Raw genomic sequence first — 20,487 nt, 5'->3', positions numbered from 1 at the left:
TTAGTTATCACAGTTATTGCCTTTGCTCTTCCTCCCAGGCAAGGGAAATGCTGACTTGTTCTGGGACTGGGAAAGCTTGCTGGCTAACGAAGTGAAAGGTTCAATGAGCGTTTTCCGATCTGTCACTGTCACCTCCCACAGTCTCACCTTCTCAGCCTTTGCCCATTGCTGTGCTTTTTCTGTTTCCACTTGTCTTTGCTCTGTGAGGTCAGTTTTGTTTCCTAAGACAACAACTGTCACCTAGAAGGAAGAGAGAACAGGCTGTGGTGGTATATGCAGGCCAGTCACTGTAGCACAGAGTTGTTAAATAGCATACAGTAGTGAGGCCGTTCACAATCTAGTCTCTACGTTAATTTCGGCTCACCCTAAACACATTCTGCATTTTGAAGTAGTCGAATGTGGGGTTCAAACCGTTGTGTCACTCAACGTGCTGGGAGCAAAGTGGGTGGTGATTGCTACCCACAACCGGAGGGAGACAGGGGAGTGGAGAGTCACACATCACCCAATGGAAACCCATTCTGCTGATGAGCAAAGCTCTACAGCCAGATTCTCCATTTGCTTTGCACTTTGTGTTACTACACACACCAATGACAAGAATGGAGAATGCTTGTGAATGTCAGTTTGACACCTACTTCACAGAGGTGATGACAATACAAGGCAGTAAGGCAGCCAAGACCTAGCCCAGACTGCTGCTTTCTGAGCCCCAGATTGTAGCATATGGAGAGTAGGGCCTTGGCTACACTTGCGAGTTGCAGCGCTGTAAAGCCGCCCCCAGCACTGTAACTCACTCCCCGTCCACACTGGCAAGGCATTTGCAGCGCTGTATCTCCATGGTTGCAGCACTGCATGTACTCCACATCCCTGAGAGGCATAGCATGTATTGCACTGTCGCTGCAGCGCCAGTGTGACCGCCCAATGTGCTGTGACTGGCCTCCAGATCTCTTCGGCAGTATCCCACAATGCCTGTTCTAGCCACTCTGGTCATCAGTTCAAACTCTACTGCCCTGACCTCAGGTAACCAACCATGTGACCCACCGTTTACATTCCCTGGGAATTTTAAAAATCCCCTTCCTGTTTGCTCAGCTCGGCGTGATGTGGAGTGCTATCAGCGAATCTTTCCAGGAGACCATGCCTCCACGCGCCAAGCGAGCCCCAGCATGGAGCAATGGTGAGTTGGACCTCATAAGTGTTTGGAGGGAGGAAGTTGTACAGTCCCAGCTGCGCTCCAGCCGTAGGAATTATGATACCTTCGGGAAGTTATCAACGGACATGATGGAAAGGGGCCATGACTGGGACGCCCTGCAGTGAAGGAGCTGCGGAGTGCCTACCGCAAAGCCAGCGACGCAAACGGCCACTCGGGTGCTCCCCCTGCGACCTGCCGATTCTACAAAGAGCTGGATGCGATACTTGGGGTTAACCCCACCTCCACTCCGAGCACCACCATGGACACTTCAGAGCCGGTGGGGGGAGGGGAGGAGGAAAATGGGAGTGAAGGTGGTGGGCCGGGTGGAGACACTCCAGAATCCCTGGAGCCATGCAGCCAGGAGCTCTTCTCAAGCCAGGAGGAAGGTAGCCAGTCGCAGTGGCCGGTACTTGGTGGAGGACAAACAGAAGAACAGGTTCTTGGTAAGCGTTTTTTTCTTCGGGAAGGAATTTTTTTGGTGCAGACTCTTTGGGAGAGGAGGGTTAGGCATGCATGCCTAGATGCGGAATAGTGCATTGATGTGGTTTATCACATCACGGTAATCGGCCTCAGTAATCTCCTCGAATGTCTCATCCAGAATGTGTGCAATGTGCTTGTGCAGGTTTATCGGGAGAGCTACTGTGGTCCTTATCCCAGCCAGGCTAACATGTCTGCGCCACTGTGCCACGAGGGGCGGGGGGACCATTGCTGCACACAGGCAAGCTGCATATGGGCCAGGGCAGAAGCCGCATTGCAGTAGAAGACCCTCCCTTGCTTCCCAGGTCACCCTCAGCAGCTAGATATCGTCCAGGACGAACTCCTGTGGAAAATGTTGGGACAGTGTTCAGCGTAGGTGCCCCCTGAAGCTGTTGGCTCTCCCCAAGGCACAGAAGCCCAGAGGACAGTGCAGCCCTAAAACAATCAGTCCCCCTTACTCACCATTTTGAGGCTCCCGTGGGATGTGTGCGCTCTGTTTTGGACGGGAAAATTATGCTATTGTGTAAACCCTGTGTGTTTTCTACTCAAGTGCGGGGGGAATCATTCCTCTGTCTGGTATAAACAATGCTGCCTGTTAAATGTTGCATTTTGCCTATACAGCTGCATCAATTTTGAGACCTCAGCCGTCCCTCTTATCGCCTGCTCAGAGCCTGCAAAGACTCAGGAAGAGACCGCGAAAAAGCAAAGAAGACATGCTGCAAGAAGTGATGCGGCAATCTATTAAAGAGAATAAGAAAGCCCAGAACTGGAGGGAGAGAGAAAGCAGGATCCGCCAGGAAAACGCAGCACATCAGTGGCAAAGCATGGAGCACCGGCAGCAAAGCACGGATCGGCTCATAAGCATCCTGGAGCGCCAAGCAGACACTATCCAGAAGCTCGTAGCCATGCAGAAGGAGCAGTACCGCAAGCGCAAACGCCACCCCCCCCTACAGCCCTTGTCCCAAAACTCTTTCCGTTGTGCCCCACTGTCACCTCCAACCCACTTTCCCCAACTTCCGTGTTCTTCACACCACCAGCTGCCTCCAACACCAGTATCTTCACCACCCAGCCCTGAAAACCATGACCCTTACCCTCTGCACTCAACCCCCATCACCATGCAGTATAGCTATCCTGAAGAGCAGCACTCACTGCACAGCACACCGGACAGGACATACGTGAATCTGTGATTGTACTGTTCCCCACTCCACCCCCTTGTTTCTTTTCAATAAATAAATTTGTTTTCTTTTCAATAAATGGATTTCTTGGCTTTGAAAACGTTCTTTATTATTGCATAAAGTAAAAGACTCCTTAGCCCAGGAAATAAACAGGCACTGCAAGTCTGCTTAGCAAACACTGATTCCTAAAGATTGGAACTACTTCACTCCCATGCAGGGCACCAGATATCACTGCTGGTTTTCATCCTCAAATTGTTCTCTCAAGGCATCCCTAATCCTTGCAGCCCCGGACTGGGCCCCTGTAACAGCCCTGCTCTCTGCCTGTGCAAATTCAGCCTCCAGGTGTTCAACCTCGGAGGTTCATGCCTGAGTGAAGCTTTCACCCTTCCCTTCACAAATATTATGGAGGGCACAGCACGCGGATATAACCGCAGGGATGTTGTTTTCGGCCAAGTCCAGCTTCCCGTACAGAGATCGCCAGCGGCCCTTTAAACGGCCAAAGGCACACTCCACAGTCATTCAGCACCGGTTCAGCCTGTAGTTGAACCGTTCCTTGTTGCTGTCAAGGCTCCCTGTGTAGGGTTTCATGAGCCACGGCATTAATGGGATCTCCAAGGATCACAATGGGCATTTCAACTTCTCTACCGTGATCTGCCGCTCTGGGAAAAAAGTCCCGGCCTGCATCTTCCTGAACAGCCAAGTGTTCCGAAAGATGCGTGCATCATGCACACTTACGGGCCAGCCTGTGTTAATGTCAATGAAATGCCCACGGTGATCCACAAGCGCCTGGAGAACCATAGAGAAATACCCCTTCTGATTAACGTACTCAGATCCTAGGTGGGGTGGTGCCAGAATAGGAATGTGTGTCCCATCTATCGCCCCTCCACAGTTAGGGAACCCCATTTGTGCAAAGCCATCCACTATTTCCTGCACGTTATCCAGAGTCACGGTTCTTCTGAGTAGGATGCGATTAATGGCCCTGCAAACTTGCATCAACACGATTCCAACGGTCGACTTTCCCACTCCAAATGGTTTGCGATCAACCGGTAGCTGTCTGGAGTTGCCAGCTTCCAGATTGCAATAGCTACCCGCTTCTCCACTGGCAGGGCAGCTCTCAATCTCGTGTCCTTGCACCGCAGGGTGGGGGCGAGCTCCTCACACAGTTCCATGAAAGTGGCTTTTCTCATCCGAAAGTTCTGCAGCCACTGCTCATCATCCCAGACTTCCATGACGATGTGATCCCACCACTCGGTGCTTGTTTCCCGAGCCCAAAAGCGGCGTTCCACGGTGGTGAGCATGTCCATGAATGCCACAAGCAATTTCGTATCGTACGCGTTACGCGGCTCGATAGTATCCTCGGAATCCTCACTCTCACTTTGGATCTTAAGGAATAGTTCGACAGCCAAACGTGACTTGCTGGCGAGATAAGTCAGCATACGCCTCAGCAGTTCTGGCTCCATTTCCCGCAGAGAACAGATCACACTGCACAGAAACAGTTGAAAGATGGCGCCAAAGGTGGCCAGAAACAAAGGGATTTCTGGGATGTGAAGCGATGCATCACGGGGTGTTGGGACAGGACCCACAATGTCCTGCACCCACGCCCCCTTCCCACAACCCACAGCGCCCGAATGGAAAGAGGTGCTCTGTGGGATAGCTGCCCATAATGCACCGCTCCCAATGGTGCTGCAAATGTGGCCACGACAGTGCGCTGGGCAGCTGTCAGTATGGACAGACTGCAGCGCTTTCCCTACTCAGCTGTACGAAGTCAGATTTAACTCTCAGCACTGTACATCTGCAAGTGTAGCCAAGGTCTAAGTCTCTTCCTCCATAAGATAACCTGTTGATGTTACTACAGGCTGTTGCACTACACAGAACATCATACAGGCAACCCCTCTATGTTTTGCCTCTAAATATCACACTCAAGTGGCATATTGTCCTGGAGGAGAGACATATAAACTAGGTACATAAGCTAAGACTAATATAATTTTTTTCAGAGGAGTTTATCTAAACATTCTCCTGATGGTTTTACAATCCAATCTGTTTGCTAACACAGCAGAAGTTGAAAGCAGAACTGACTACATCAGGCTACTAGTGCTATTTAACCTTGTGTATTCCAAGAGGTTTTTCTTTTAGTTTTAATCATCTCAATTGTTAGCAACAGGTAAGAAAATCTGTGCCAGTATTTACATTATATGCTCCTTGGAGAAGCCCTGCTCTGCACAGCCCTGAACTCAAACTTTTTACTGTGTCTCTTTAATTCTAACCCTCTCCTCTTGCTTTGGGTTGTTTTCATTCTCGCTCTCCCCTCTTCCTGCCAGCACTGATTTTTACTGTAGCCAGGCCTAACTATTCTTTCCTGTTGAGCAGACTCTGGGATGTCGTATGCCTCCAGTTTCTTTCCTGGGGTTCTTCTGTCTGTAAGTACTTTACTACAGGTTCTCTCGCCTTAATATCTTCTATGACTCCCTGGAGAGCTCTCAGAGCATCATTACCTTCTGAGCAAGTTGGGATTACTGCTTTAAGTTATGTCAATATTGGTGATGTTTTAACTTATTGTTTAGGGCCACCATTTCCACCACGTGCTTTAGTCAAGATCACAGCATCTTTCATTTGCCACAGAGGCCTTCCCAGACCCACCCATAAGCAGCTCTGTATCTGCCCAGAAAGGGGGAAGTTGACTTAGAAAAGCACAATAACCCTCAAGAACATAACTTCTGCAACCCACTCAGGAAACAAGATACCTAGCTATGGTCAATGGCTAATCTGTCTCTTCTGTGACTGCAAGTTGCACTGCTGTCAAACCATTCCTTCTCCCCCCCCCCCCCCCCCGATACGTTTTGAGTACTAAATAGTAAGTCTTGTGTTTTGCAAGAAGTGGTATGACATTCTGCCTGTGTCTCCCCCCCCCCCCCTTTTCCCCCTTCCTTTTTAATAGCCTGAATGAGCTTTACTTTGCTGATCTATCGGCTAAAGGCATTTAGCAGGGAAAACCATTAAAGGATACATGGATTCTCTAAGAAGATGGTAAGCATAAGTGTACTGTGCAGGTGATATTCAGCTAGCAGAGCTGCAACACAGTATCAACTGATAACACTAGCTGCTTTCTAAGGGAAAATACAGCAGTCATTCTGCACAATAGAAGTGATTTAACAGCCACACTGGAATACAGTAGAGTCTCCTTGCTAATTGACTCTAATGTGTGGGAGACCCACTGTCAACTACTGTATTTTGTAAATGAGCAAGTGAATAAAACCAAGTGACCACATTGTTTTATCCACTGCACTTTGGTTTTCATGTATAGCACCTGATCAGTTTACAAACTATACTACCGTCCGTATGAAATACTACATTACATCGCTGCCGAGAAGAGGGGCAAGACATTTATTTTATGTGCCAATTATATAGCGTGTGGATTAATGAAATTCTCCTGTATAAGAAAAGTTCTTTCATTAGATGGCCTGAGACTGCAGGGAAAATTTGCTTTGCTTTGTACTGCTTTGTAATTTAACTTTCCATTACTGTGCTATTTCAGACATGGTCAAGAAATTAAGGCATCAAGCTTTTACCTCTTTTTTGTCTCTGACTGTGTCAATCTCTTTTTTGATCACTTCTGCTCTCTGGAAGGATTCAAGGCTGTTCACAGCATACACAAGAACAAAACCATCAGCAACAGAGAAGTAATGCTTTGGAAACTCTACTCCCTCTTGCAGACCTGTAGTGTCATAGAGACGTAACTGTTCCTTTACCCCACGATCTGTTTCGACTGAAGCCAAATACACATCTTCAACTGTTGCACCCTCTTCTAAACCTGTTGTTTTAAAAAAGCCCCCTAAAAGTTAAAACTTATAATAAATTCTGTAAAGTGATGATGTAAGTATTTATTCATACTGCAGTAAAACTACTAACACTCGGCTTTCAACAGTACATTTCAATCAATTTTTTAAAACATTGCTTTTTTGGATGGTTTTGATCAGGATTTGAACTCAGATCCTATTGTGTTCTCAGCAAGACCAACAGGCCAGCTATTTACAGTAATGAGACCATGTCATATACACATTCAGTACATGAATATATGTAATGCATTTTTATGGGCATAAGTTTAGGATGATATCACTTAGGTGGCCCTTCCCACAGGTTCCCCAAATCCTGCCCACCAGAACTGTACCAGTTGTGCTAAGTATAAAGCCAGCTGTGGAGAAGTCAGAATTTGCCCCTCAGGCAGCATAACGGAGGAAAAAGGAGTACTAAAGAAATTACTAGTGTAAGGCTTAATTAAGTTTTCTTTAGCACCCTATCTAGTCCCTATAGCCCTAATGTTGCCACTCTTCCTCATAATGAATAGTACCTTTCTCCACGAGTAGGGGGACTAATACATGAAGTCTATGGGACTACTTGTGTAAAGTACTAACAACCCAACAGGTAGACTCAGGCCATATGATGCTATAAGCAGCAAGGTTGAAGGATGTTTGAGTGCAGAGAATCTACATAACTTAAGGACATGATGGAGATCTCAGAATTTCAAGTCTAGCTCACTGGTTTTAGTAGTAGTAGTAGTTTCAAGTTTTCAAACAAGCCTTCTGTTACCAAAGTTTGTCATCTCCTGCCTCTATTGCGCACCCACAAACATACGCTTGTTGGTTCTTGTAGGATAGCTAGCTTTCTGTTGATTTTCAGACAATATTGACACATTGTGTTAGAAAATAAGGATTTTACTATGTTGAATAACACTATTTGAAACCCTTCATACCAACAAAGATGCTTAAGTATTCCACCCACACGTGTGCTGATTATTTCCCCTGCTGCATGCAACCTTTGTTTCCAGAAAAAAAGTGGCACAAGCTCTCCTTGCTACTCCCTCCCTCTTTTTCTAGTCTTCATAAAGCCAACTCCTATTAGATTCACAGCAAACTCTGAATCCAACTCTATAGTTGGAGGCAAGATCAAGACTATTTGATCTTGCCTGCAACTATAGCCACACTGACATGAGGACATAAGACTAACAGCATGAGGAAAGACCGGACAGATTAATAAAAAGAGAATGAGTGCGAAATAAGGTTGTAGATCTGATTTAGGAAAGTGGTAGCAGGAGGGTATGCTGGGGCATTTTTAAAAACTAGGTGGCTAATTGAGTCCCTTCTGGGAACAATAATTTCTTCCTGCTCTCTGTCTCCAGCCACTGTACATGTGGCAGTTCCTCCCAACCAACATAATGGAACCAGCGACAGATATGTCTGTACCATCTTACCTGATGAGAAAGGGGTGGAAATGAAGAAGTCTTTCATGCTGGAAAGAGCTGAGGGTGGGAGTGAGAATAAGTAACCATGATGGAGGACCCCGTGCCTCAGAGAGGTCCTTAAGAATTTACATAGCAGTAGTCTCAATGGGTGAAATTCAGGCCTCTGAAAAAGGACAGCACAAGGCCTATGTGCTACTCAAAACAGGGGTTAGAACATAAGAACGTATGTCCTTTAATGGGATCCATGCTCCCATTGTGTTCCTTGGGCACTTTTTGAAAATCCCATCTCAGGTTAACAAATTTATTTAGGCATAAGCTTTCATGGGCTAGAACCCATTTCATCAGATGTATTAGTAAAAGATACAGGAGCAAGTATAAATACATGAAAGGATGTGGGGTGCTTTACCAAGTGTTAAGTCAGTCTAATGAGATAAATCAATTAACAGCAGGATACAAGGGAAGAGAAATAACTTTTGAAGTGGCAAGAGAGTGGCTGATTACAGACAGTTGACAAGAAGGTGTGAGTGACAGTAGGGAGAAATTAGTATTGGGGAAATTCATTTCCTTAACTTATCTCATAGCTGATAAGCTTTGGCAGAAATAGAGGGGCCATAGGCACCTCGAAGTACAGGGCTGACCTCCATCTGAGACATCACTGAACAGAGGGAACATTTCAAAAGCTTTTCCAGACATCTTTAGGAGAAATTAACCAGTCAATGCTCTAGTCTGCTCTCACAAGACAAGTCAGGCTAAAGAGCCCCAGGTGCTATGGAATTCACACCTTACCTACTAGATGTTCAGCTAAACAGGTGTCAACCACAACTAAAACTAAGTTTTAAAGAGTCTACAAAAGTGAAATCACCTCCCTTTTCAATTTAGCAGGATTCCTATTCTAGGTATCTGTATCTATTACATTTCAGATGTAATAAGTCTACTCTTTCTACAGTCATCTATATAGTCTCCCAGGTGGAAGACCAGAATTTCTAGTGTCAAAAAACAGGCAGAAAGAAAACATATTGCACCCTCCACTCTTCATCTTTTTTCCCTTTTAAACTTTTATGTTAAGCAGCAAGAAGAACAAATAACCTCCCACCACCACCACTACACACACCCAACCCACACAACCAATTTTATTGTTACTTTGCAAGTGTCCATTAAGAGGTGGTATAGAAGGCTTGAAACAGAATTTAGAAGAGTTCCAGAAAACTGATCGCTGCCAAAAAACCAAGACCATATTCTTTCTCCCCCTTCATCTCAGTAAAGGTAAGAAATTAAGCCGATTGGTACTCCCAAAACTTGTTGGATTATAAAAAAGGAAAACCTATCTCACCAACAGTATGTTTTCCATAGAGAAGCTGCTCCAAAATTGCTGTTTTTCCCACTGATGCCATTCCACAAATCACTACTTTGTAGCCCTTTCCCATCTTCTTTCAGGATGGCAAAGTCAGCAAATAAATCCTGTTCAAGCAAGGAGATCTGTTATATTTAAGACATTACATTAACAGAACTCTGAAGACAGACTAAAGCAAAGCCACTGAAACATTTAGTGCTTCAGTATATTTTAATTATATAGTTCAACAAGCCATGGAGTTGATTTTGAAGCAGAGCTCTCTCTGAAGCTTATGCTCTAATAAATTTGTTAGTCTCTAAGGTGCCACAAGTACTCCTGTTCTTCTCTCTGAAGAGGTCACTAGCAGCTGGTATTTCTGGGACAATGCAATTTGCTCCCACCTCCACTTTTTAAGCCTCAAGCCTGCCAACGTTTACACACATTTAAATTTACTTAGGCAAGCAATTCCCTCCACTTCCGGGGGGCTGTTCACACAAGTAGAGTTACACACCTGCTTACTACTTGCAGGATCAAGGTCTTGCAGCCTCTTCAGGGCAGGGACTGTGTCTGCTTTTGTGTTTGTACAGCACCCAGCACATTGCCTGTGCAGTGCTGCCAACTCCCACCTCTACCACTGTGGGTTTCATCTCTCTCTCTCTCTTTAATATATGGAGATATCTCATAGAACTGGAAGGGACCCCAAAAGGTAATCAAGTCCAGCCCCCTGCCTTCACTAGCAGGACCAAGTACTGATTTTGCCCCAGATCCCTAAGTGGCCCCCTCAAGGATTGAACTCACAACCCTGGGTTTAGCAGGTCAATGCTCAAACCACTGAGCTATCCCTCCCCCCATCTGACCCCTCCTGGAAACACAAGCGCCTGGGCCTGCATTTCAAACCCAGCACAAGTCTCGCCCTCACATTCGCAGGGAAAAGCTGGCAGAGGTGCCCCCCAAAAGCTCAGACACCAGCGGGCTGAGAACAGCTGCGTGCTGGGCACTCTCAGGCTGGGGGGGGGGGAGGGGGGGTGATGTGCGATTTTGACATGGCTGGAGGTGGCTATGCCCAGGCACCACCCAAACCGCTGGCTCGATGGGCAGGGACCCCTGGCCCGGAGACGGGCGGAGAAGGCACCGTAGGCAGGCAGATGCCAGCTGGGCCCGAGGCTGGGGGAGGCTCTCTCCAGGGCCATTAGCCCAGCGAGCTGGCCCCAGGCCCGCCTTTCCCTACGGCTATTAGCCCAGCGGCAGGGGGCGCCCCTGGCAGGAGGGGTCGGGGACCCCGAGCTGACGGAGCAACTGCCGCGTGCGCCGCAAACCCCGCCCAGCCGCTCCGCTCCGCTCCACCCACACGCCCGGCCCCAGGAACGCGGCGGGACATCGGACCTCCACTCGCACAGAAAGATGCTCCTCCCACCTTGGGGGTGCAGCTCCTAGGCCACTTCCTCAAGCCCTGCCCACCCACAGCCCACTTTGTGATCAGAGCCCCGCCCCCTCCTTTTATTGGCCACGGGGTGAGGGGCGGTGCGGAGGAGGCTAGGCCAATCAGAGCAGTTGGCCCCCTCAGAACTACGTTTCCCAACAGGCTCCAGCGCTGGCGCCGGAAGCGATAGGGGGCTGCAAAGGACTGTGGGAGCCAGGCCTCTTCCTTTCCGGCTTCGGGCGCCATCAGGTGAGGCTGTGTGCCATGCTGGGCAGTTGGCTTCATCCGATCCCATCGGAGCTTAGAGCCGCCCATCCGTCTCTCCTTCTTCGCTCCCTGCGCGGCCCAGGCCTCTAGGGCTCGGGCTCCGAGCCAGGGACAGGGCGGCAGGGAGCGGGTCGGGCCGGCCCGCCCCCCTGAGTGGTGTTGGCGCGAGCTGGGCCGGGCCTCCCCCCTGCGTGGGGGTGCCTGGGGCGCAGGCAGTGGCGTGCCGAGTGGGGAGCCCCATTGGGCGGCCGGGGGCGGGTCACTGAACGGCCATGACAGGGTGAGGAAAGGGGCGCAGCGGGTGCCTAGGCCTCTCTGAGTTGGCTGCTGTGGGACAGCCCTTAGGGTGTGAGGGATGGGGGTGACAGCTTCTGACTGACACGTATGGGGCGGGGGGAGGCGTGTCGCACTAGGGTCCAGGGGCAGCCAAGCCTTAGGGCTGTATCGTGGGGGAGCTTCGCTGAGGAGGAGCTTGGGTAGGGGGTAGATAGTGACTCCAGTTATTCAGCTTGGCTTGCTTTTACTAGTTTGTGTTCTATACAGACATCTGCACCCTGTGGATCAGCAAGGGCTTCTTAAACTGCCCCATTGAAAACAGTGAGGGAATGGTGTAGGAATGCCACCCCATATAGGTAGACTGGAAGACAGAGCTTTTAGCACAAGAGGGGAAGATAACCAAAATGTGGTTTGTTTCTAATCAAGCTGTCTCAGGTTGAGATATTTTTTAGGGTTGAATTTGATGTGGCTGAATTAAATTGGCTTTTTGACTTCCCATGAGACTTGCAAAACTATGCTTCCCATGAGACCTATTCCAAAACATGGGATAAGTGGCTTCTTGAATATTTTGCAGAATTTTAATGATGCTCTTCTGGAGCTTTCAAAGAATGTGAGATACCAATAAAGTAAGCTTTTTGTTAGATGAAGAAACTGAGACCCAGCATGACTTCCCTGAAGTTTTAAGTTTTACAGAGCAATAACTAAAATTCAGGTCTGATATTATTTAGTTTGTGGTAGCAGCCAAAACATGCTGAGTATGTTCACAAAGGAAAAAAGTCTCTGGGCTGAAGAGTTTGAGGTATAAAGACATAAACAGATGAAAAGAGGAGGAAACTTCATGATGGTAATCAGAATGTGTAGGTTAGTTACGGATCTCCAGAATCCCAGATGTGTGCTTCTTTAATAGTGTAGCCATGCTTGACATAGATATCTATCTATCTATCTATCTATCTCCTTGGAGATGAGTTCACATAAGGCAGCATATTTTTTATTCCCTTTGTGATGTTTTTTGGTTGGAAAGATGCTGCAAGCTTACACAGATCTCTAATTCAGCAGGTAAACAAACATGGGTGCCTACAAATACATCCAAGAGCTATGGAGGAAGAAGCAGTCAGACGTGATGCGTTTCCTCCTGCGTGTCCGCTGTTGGCAGTATCGCCAGTTGTCTGCCCTCCATCGAGCTCCCCGACCAACCAGGCCAGACAAAGCCCGTAGACTGGGATATAAGGCTAAACAAGGTAACTAGAACTAAAAGGGTGTGAGGTCAGCATGCTTTAGTGGTGTAATGGTTTTTGATAGGTCCTTCCATGATTGAATATTAATGAATCAGTGTAACTGGGAGCATGCTGCATACTTAATCATGCTCTTCACTGAGAGTTTAAATTTTTGTTTCCTGTGTGAAGTTAGTTTGGTATCATACCAAGTTACCATATGAGTTGTGGGCACATACGAGAAGTAGAACCTAGATTAACTCTTAATTGGCACCCATGTTGGCATTTTGGGTAGAGAAGCTAGCCATAGCCTAAATATGTATGGAAACTGAAATCCTCTCATTCTTATGGTATATCTTCACTACTGAGTTAGCCTCGGTGTTCAGCATCTGGTTTAGCCTAGCTCAAGTATAGACCAGCCACAGTCAAGTTACTGTGTTTTCACTGGTGCTGCATTCCTCCTTGTGTCACCAGCACTTCTGGGGACAGATCCCATGGTTCTATGTGCTGCAATGAAATGAGCCCTGATTCTTTCCCAGTGAATTGTGGGAGACCTTGTCTGTCCTTCTGGGCACAGAAGGAATTATGGGAAGGCACTTGAGTGATATAGACCAGTGGTTCTCAAAGCTGGTCTGCCGCTTGTTCAGGGAAAGCCCCTGGCGGGGCGGTTTGTTTACCTGCTGCGTCCACAGGTTCGGTCGATCGCGGCTTCCACTGGCTGCAGTCCGCGATCGGCCGAACCTGAGGACGCGACAGGTAAACAGCCCGGCCCGCCAGGGGCTTTCCCTGAACAAGCGGCGGACTGGCTTTGAGAACCACTGCTATAGACTATATCCTCGCTGCAAACTGCCAAGTGAAAGTGGAACCTGGGTTCTAATCCACATTCCCAGCTAGACCCGCTAGCCAGAGTTAAAAGCACTAAACTTGGGTGAAGCATTTGTGAGGGGATAGGAGGGAATTTAGGGGGCAACACCCAGGTAAGAGCCTGTATAAGTGTACTCTATATTATTGGTAGGTTATTTCAATTCCCAAACCAGAATGCTCTATGCCAGTGGAACTGTCTATACTTGGGGAGTTTTGCCGCTTTAACTGTACCAGTTAACATAAAACAACAAAACTTTCTCACGCAGACAAGCCCTTAATGTTCTGTATTACTCGGTGAGCAATGCGTGAAGATTATTGTACAAAAAGCAGTACTTGTGGTAGCCTAGAAGTATAGCCCTTGGTGGGGAAGCATAATAGCATAATTAGTGACTCAAAGGTTATAAGAAGTTTGTAGTTCCAAGAAACTCAGTTTTTAAAAAATGATGTTTGCAGGTTATGTTATCTACCGCATTCGTGTTCGCCGTGGTGGTCGTAAACGCCCAGTCCCGAAAGGTGCTACCTATGGTAAACCTGTAAATCATGGTGTTAACCAGCTGAAATTTGCCCGGAGCCTGCAATCTGTAGCAGAGGTAAGTGTCTTTTCTTTTGGTATTATGTCCATTCGTTTGCATCTTCCTTTCCACACACATCATCTGTCTTTCCTTGGTGTCACTCAGTAGCAACTTCTTTGGGGGGCTGAGTTGCACTGGTTCTGAATATCCTTCTTTACCAAAAAGTGATTTCCTCTGTAACGTAGAAGATCATAACTAATGATAGTACCAGAGTACTTGTATAGGATTCTTTATCCATTTCTTATTTTACAGATGTGAACACTAGTGTTCAGAGAAGTTAACGTGAGCAAGTCATTTGCACTGCACATTAATGGCAGAGCAGTCACCTAATGTATATATGCACCTAATGTGTCAATGCAGCTGTCCTATGCCCAGCAATATAGCCTACATCAAATAAGGGGGTTTGAAATCAAGAAACTTCAAATATGTTATGGTGCATGTTTTCGCCTATGCTTTTGGTCTCTGTAACCTAGACTGTCCAAACAAATCCACCCTGATGTTTAAACTTGCTATGATATGCATGGTATGGTATGCATATTTATTCTGCAATCTTAATCACTTTCCTGCAGAAGAATTCAATCTGAGTTGTTGCTTCCCAATACTCTGCTTGCCAAGTAGTAAAATAATTTTTATGAAACTAACGTGATCCTAAGTCAGTTTCATCTTGCTACACTAAGGGAACAACACAATGGTACCTGGTGAGCATCCTAGAATACATGGAAAGGATAGGCTTATGCATAATAAGAGAACATGGAATAGATTAGAACATCTATCAAATTCCACCCTAAAACATAATTATTTTGCTCAGTATTTCCTACCATTGTCATAGTTCATTACATACTGTTTATTATGTATGATCAGATTTAGATTGTAACCACCTCAGGGCATGGATTGTTGTGCTTTATACTGTATAAAGCACAACACCATATAATCAGGGCATTCGCTGTGTCCCATAGCTTCAGAACGCCCCAATCTTACTGAATTGATAGTTGAAAGGTGTTTTGTATCTCTCCATTCCTTCCCTGTAAAGTTCTCATTTACAGTACACCCAACGAAACATCTCTTATGTTTAACAGAAAACTGCTGATGAATGAGTTAGCTAGTCACTGTCTGACCTGCCTTACTTGGTGTGGGGAGGCTGTATTAAACAAGTGTCCCTTGGGGGGGGGGGGGAGGGCGGCAGGAGAGCGGGAGGAGTAGCTCAGTGGGTTTGAGCATTGGCCTGCTAAACCCAGGGTTGTGAACTCAATCCTCGAGGGGCCATTTAGGGAACTGGGGTAAAAATCTGTCTGGGGATAGGTCCTGCTTTGAGCAGGGGGTTGAACTAGATGACCTCCTGAGGTCCCTTCCAACCCTGATATTCTATGATACCCTGAGAGCTTTAAAGACTATGTGTGGGTTAACTTAGCTCTGGATTTGATCACTGGCTACTGAAATACTGAAGCTATAGTGATGCCAGAAATTGCTAATAGAAAAAAGTTTGGCTGAACGATAATTGAGAGCTCAGTTAAACCTAATTACTGTCAAAAGAACGTTATGAGATGTTAAAACTGTGTGTTATATATGGAACTCCATCCTGCGAGTTAGAAAAATATCCAATTGTCCAACAACCCAAAAAGATATGTTTGTGGCAAACAAACTGCCTGATGTGCCATTAAACCTTTTAAATTGGTTTTGAAAGGTAGGCTTTTTCCATTATTGGAGCCTTCGAGCACTAGACGGTTCTAAAGAAACTTCAGACTATTCGGTAGCTTCAGTTGATACCACATACACTTATATACAGTGTCAAAGAGTAAAATGTTACTTATTTGCACACATTTTAATACAAGAAATGAAGAAGCTGTGGGGTATCCATTGTATCAACTGTTAGAAAATTTCACCTAGGTTTATAATGGGTTAGCCAACTTTACTTAAAAAAAAAAAAAAGGTGCTTCCATTGGTTATGCACTCATGATGTGCTCTTGAAATGTGATGTTCATGGGTTATCCCAGCTATCATACAGAGAAGCCTTGAATTCCATCTGTGCAACCACCCTTTCCAAATCAGAGCCTTAACTATACATTATTTTACATAGTGATGAACAGAGTGAACTGCCTTTCTACAGCAAGTTCATGCCAGCAAATCTTTCTAAAAACAAAAGACAACATTGTGAGAATGGGAGTGCTGTGTGTCTGACACTATACTTGTAGTCCCCTTGAGGGGACACTCCTCCAGTGTTTCTCTTGACCATGCATCCGAAGAAGTGAGGTTTTTACCCACGAAAGCTTATGCCCAAATAAATCTGTTAGTCTTTAAGGTGCCACCAGACTCCTTGTTGTTTTTGTCCCTTGACCATGGGCAGAGGTGAGAAGGAGGGGGTTTGCAATGCCAAGAAAAGAATGTCTAAGAAAACAGTTGCTTGTTCTTTGTAAGTCAAAGCTTGTCTGAAATTGTTTCCTGTTGTGTGTTTTGTCTATCTTTACTCTGAAAAGTATTTCTGAATATCAAGAATGTTCCAACTTCCCTCTTTCCTGTAAAGTGTCACTTTTGTGGAGGAAAATAATTTATTTCTTTTTTGGCAACCTGAACTGAGATCCAGGTTGTCTTTGAGCAAGTCACTGTTTATTTTTTAAAAAATTGTAATGTTTTCAGATCTGTCTGCCTCATGCTAATCAGAGCAGTTCTGGTCACTTTAAAGGACTAACCAGGTTTCCAGCTCTTCAGACCCCAGTTCACTTAATTTTGTATACTTTTTTGCATAGACAACTTCTGCTGCTAATCTATTTCAATCATTATTGAGGCTTTGTCTATAGGCAGGAATGCTTGTGTTGCAGTGTTCTAACTTTTGGGTGGAGTGTAAAGAAGATGAATATTGCATTGATTTAACAGCAAGGAAAAACTAATGTAATGCCCTTTACTGCTCTTTTTTATATTGAAATATGGCTTCATGTCCTTGCTTTTTGTTTCAGATATAATAGTCATACTAGATCCTCACTTCTTGCTGCAGGACTGGAAATGGAGTGGGATGTTGGGGAGATCTATTGGCCTGTGGAATAATCTTCCATGGGTAGTGATGAAAGTCTTCTAGTTACACGTGCTTAAAATTAAACTGAACAGCACCAACAAAAGTAAAAAGAGAACAGTCCTAAACTCGCAGGGGAGGGGGCAGGATTAGGTGACCCAGTAGGTCTTTTCTTTCTCTTGTTTCTGTGAAAACTGAGCTGCAGTGTTCTTGGACATCAATTAATGGAGAGAGGATGTTGTGTCTCAGACAAAGTGGGCAGCAGACCTCCATAGAAATTTGAGAGATGGAAAACACTTACCACTTCCTATCCCCCCTTCCAGCCAATACGGGATTATTCCCTCTAGTGATTTTTGTGTGTGTTCTCTACTATAACATGGTGTCCGTTATTGAGGCTTCCATCACTTCCCTCAGAAGACTTTCACAGCGTAATACACGTCCAGTAACCTGATGACACTCGATTCATATAGTCCTTCTTTAAATTCCTTAACTCGGTGGTGCACAAACAGGTGGGCATGGAGGAACGTTCTGGGAGCAAGCAGTGATGCCAGGTGGCTCATGCCAGTCCCATGCAGTAGGGCCCGGGCCAGCCCCCATGGGGGAAGGGGGCTAGGACGGAGCACCAGCTCCTCCTCCACCTCCTGACTCACCTCAGCAGATCACCCAGCCTGTGGGTCAGTGTGCTCTGCGATTTCCACTCCAGGCAGCTTCTGTGCCCCGCCCTGGCTCCACCACCAGAGATCATCACACACGTCTTACCCCCATACAGAAAACCCAAGGTGGGAGGAGCAGAAGAGCAGGTATTGGCCCTGCCCTAGCAGTGCCTCCTGGCTGCAAGATAGAAGCAACCCACCGCTGTGAGGAAGCCTTGGCTGTGCAATAATGGGGGGGAGGGGGCATGGACAAGATTCCATTAATGGGGGCATTGGGGAGGGGTTTGCAACTGGAAAAGCTGTGCACCACTGCCTAAACTGACTTGCAGTCTGCCACATTCGGCTTTTGTTTTGGTGCCTGTTACTGTGGCATATAATCTTGCCCCCAGCCACACCTTTGCTCTCACTTCCTCCTATTCAGTCTTTCATTCCTTGCACTCTTCCTGCACATCTCCTTAATGTATCCTTGATTTTTTTTCCATTCCTACTCTTTGCCATCATTGTGTGTCTGTGCTGTGAAGCAGTCTCCTTCCTTTTGTCCACCAAACGCTTTTACTCTTTTTTTCTTAGTTAAAACTCACACCTGAGAATCCTTCCAAACTGCTCTCCAGTCTGAAATTCTTTTGCTAACTGTTGTCCCTTTTTTGTTGTTGTTGTTGTTGTTGTTTTCTGTCCTCTTCAGGGTTTTTTGGGGAAGAGAACCTGAGTTAAGTGCCACGAATTTCAATTGTCCCTTTCTTAATTTTATATTTGTAGTTAAAGCCCTGTGCACAATCCTAAAGAATTCCTCTCCTTCCACCCTTGTGTGAACTTTTTTTTTTTTTTTAACCCTGTTGTCTAGGAGCGTGCTGGTCGCCACTGTGGGGCTCTGAGAGTGTTGAACTCCTACTGGGTGGGTGAAGATTCCACATACAAGTTCTTTGAGGTAATCCTGATTGATCCATTCCACAAGGCCATCAGACGCAACCCTGACACCCAATGGATCACCAAACCAGTTCACAAACACAGAGAGATGCGTGGGCTGACATCAGCTGGCAGGAAGAGTCGTGGCCTTGGCAAGGGCCACAAATTCCATCACACCATTGGTGGCTCTCGCCGTGCTGCATGGAGAAGACGCAATACCCTGCAGCTCCACCGTTACCGCTAATTCTTGTAAATGTCACAGTTTAATAAAGGTTGAGAGAGAACTTGAATTTACCACTGCCTGTCTCTACTTAATTGGTTAAAATGGGAAGTCAGGTTTTCTCAAGGCGGTCATAGTTGGTACTATCAATGCTACGCCCACATCTCGAATACTGCGTGCAGATGTGGTCTCATATCAAAAAAGATATACTGGCACTAGAAAAGGTTCAGAAAAGGGCAACTAAAATGATTAGGGGTTTGGAATGGGTCCCATATGAGGAGAGATTAAAGAGGCTAAAGAGGAGAGATTAAAGAGAAAATGGGAGACTAAGGGGGGATATGATAGAGGTATATAAAATCATGAGTGATGTGGAGAAAGTGGTTAAGGAAAAGTTATTTACTTTTTCCCATAATACAAGAACTAGGGGTCACCAAATGAAATTAATAGGCAGCAGGTTTAAAACAAATACAAGGAAGTTCTTCTTCACGCAGCGGACAGTCAACTTGTAGAACTCCTTACCTGAGAAGGTTGTGAGAACTGGATAAATTCATGGTGGTTAAGTCCATTAATGGCTATTAGCGAGGATGGGTAAGGAATGGAGTCCCTAGCCTCCGTTTGTCAGAGGATGGAGATGGATGGCAGGGGAGAGATCACTTGATCGTTGCCTGTTAGGTTCACTCCCTCTGGGGCACCTGGCATTGGCCACTACAGGATACTGGGCTAGATGGACCTTTGGTCTGACCCGGTATGGCCGTTCTTATGTTAAAGGATTGGCAAAAAAATTTAACGTGGTGATTGGGTGCTAGAATGACATCCTTGGAGAGAAGAACTCTAATCACAACAGATAAAGTAGGGGCAATAGTGCAAGCGTCTCCATTCTATTCTGGTCAAAAAGGGTGACGTGGTTTCCATGTCTATTCAGTGTTCTCTGCTGAGTCTGTTAACGAGGCCAGCTGTGATGCATGCACTGTGAAGTGAACCAAATGCCAGATTTGTTTTATATTGGTATCAGATGGTACACTGAAAGATGCTTAAAACATAATTTGCTTGGGAGTGATGTCTGGTCCTTAAGTTTGAGTGGGCCAAAGCATTTTTAGTTGTAATTGTTGAATATGAATTAATACTTTTAGAAATTTTCAAGCCTAGGTGCCTCAAATAAGGTGCTTAAATCTATACCTGGATTTAAAATCTAGTATGAAGATACTTGTTCTTTTCATTAAAATATTGTGCATTTTAAATGCACATTTAATAACTTCACACAGTTATATTCAAAGATACAGGCTTGGTGAGTATTTACTACAGTTCTTCAGTGTCTGCTCAGCTTTTCCAGACTGGAACTCTGTTGCTGTGTTCTGTTGCTCTTTATAGGTCTTCTGGCATTTTCTTCTGATTTATTTACTTTGATGTACCTAATCTACATGGAACAGATATTCATTCACCTGTTTAGGAACAATGCAACCTAACACACACTCAAGAAACATAATCTGCTTTCCTAGTATACTTCATTCATTCATTACACTGGGAGTAGAGAGAGTAATGATGCATTCTCACAGAAATGTGCCACAAAACTGGGCTCTGTTTTGGACTCTGATGCCTACCGGGGCCTAGGACCGGACCACAGGGAATGTGGTTCAGAGCCATAGAATCATAGAATATGAAGGTTGGAAGGGACCTCAGGAGGTCATCTAGTCCAACCCCC

At 45.9% G+C, this 20,487-nt stretch overlaps 2 protein-coding genes across 2 annotated transcripts; one reads left to right on the top strand and one right to left on the bottom strand.

Moving 5' to 3' along the window:
• On the bottom strand, nt 1–9,495 carry NKIRAS1 (NFKB inhibitor interacting Ras like 1). The gene is made up of 3 exons (XM_054019973.1): nt 9,402–9,495; nt 6,402–6,643; nt 1–240 (listed from the first exon to the last, which is right to left on the bottom strand). The coding sequence occupies exons 1-3, from the start codon at nt 9,493–9,495 to the stop codon at nt 1–3; spliced, it is 576 nt and encodes a 191-aa protein (XP_053875948.1).
• Nucleotides 9,496–12,417: 2,922 nt separating this feature from the next.
• Nucleotides 12,418–18,862, top strand: RPL15 (ribosomal protein L15). Its single transcript, XM_054019968.1, has 3 exons — nt 12,418–12,602; nt 13,893–14,029; nt 18,507–18,862. The coding sequence occupies exons 1-3, from the start codon at nt 12,431–12,433 to the stop codon at nt 18,810–18,812; spliced, it is 615 nt and encodes a 204-aa protein (XP_053875943.1). The 5' UTR covers nt 12,418–12,430; the 3' UTR covers nt 18,813–18,862.
• The last annotated feature ends 1,625 nt before the right edge of the window (nt 18,863–20,487 follow it).

This window comes from Malaclemys terrapin, chromosome 2 (genome assembly GCF_027887155.1).
Source record: "Malaclemys terrapin pileata isolate rMalTer1 chromosome 2, rMalTer1.hap1, whole genome shotgun sequence".
Taxonomy (NCBI): Eukaryota; Metazoa; Chordata; order Testudines; family Emydidae; genus Malaclemys; species Malaclemys terrapin.
Note: the sequence above shows the minus strand (reverse complement) of the source record. Positions and strands in the feature narration are given on the sequence as shown.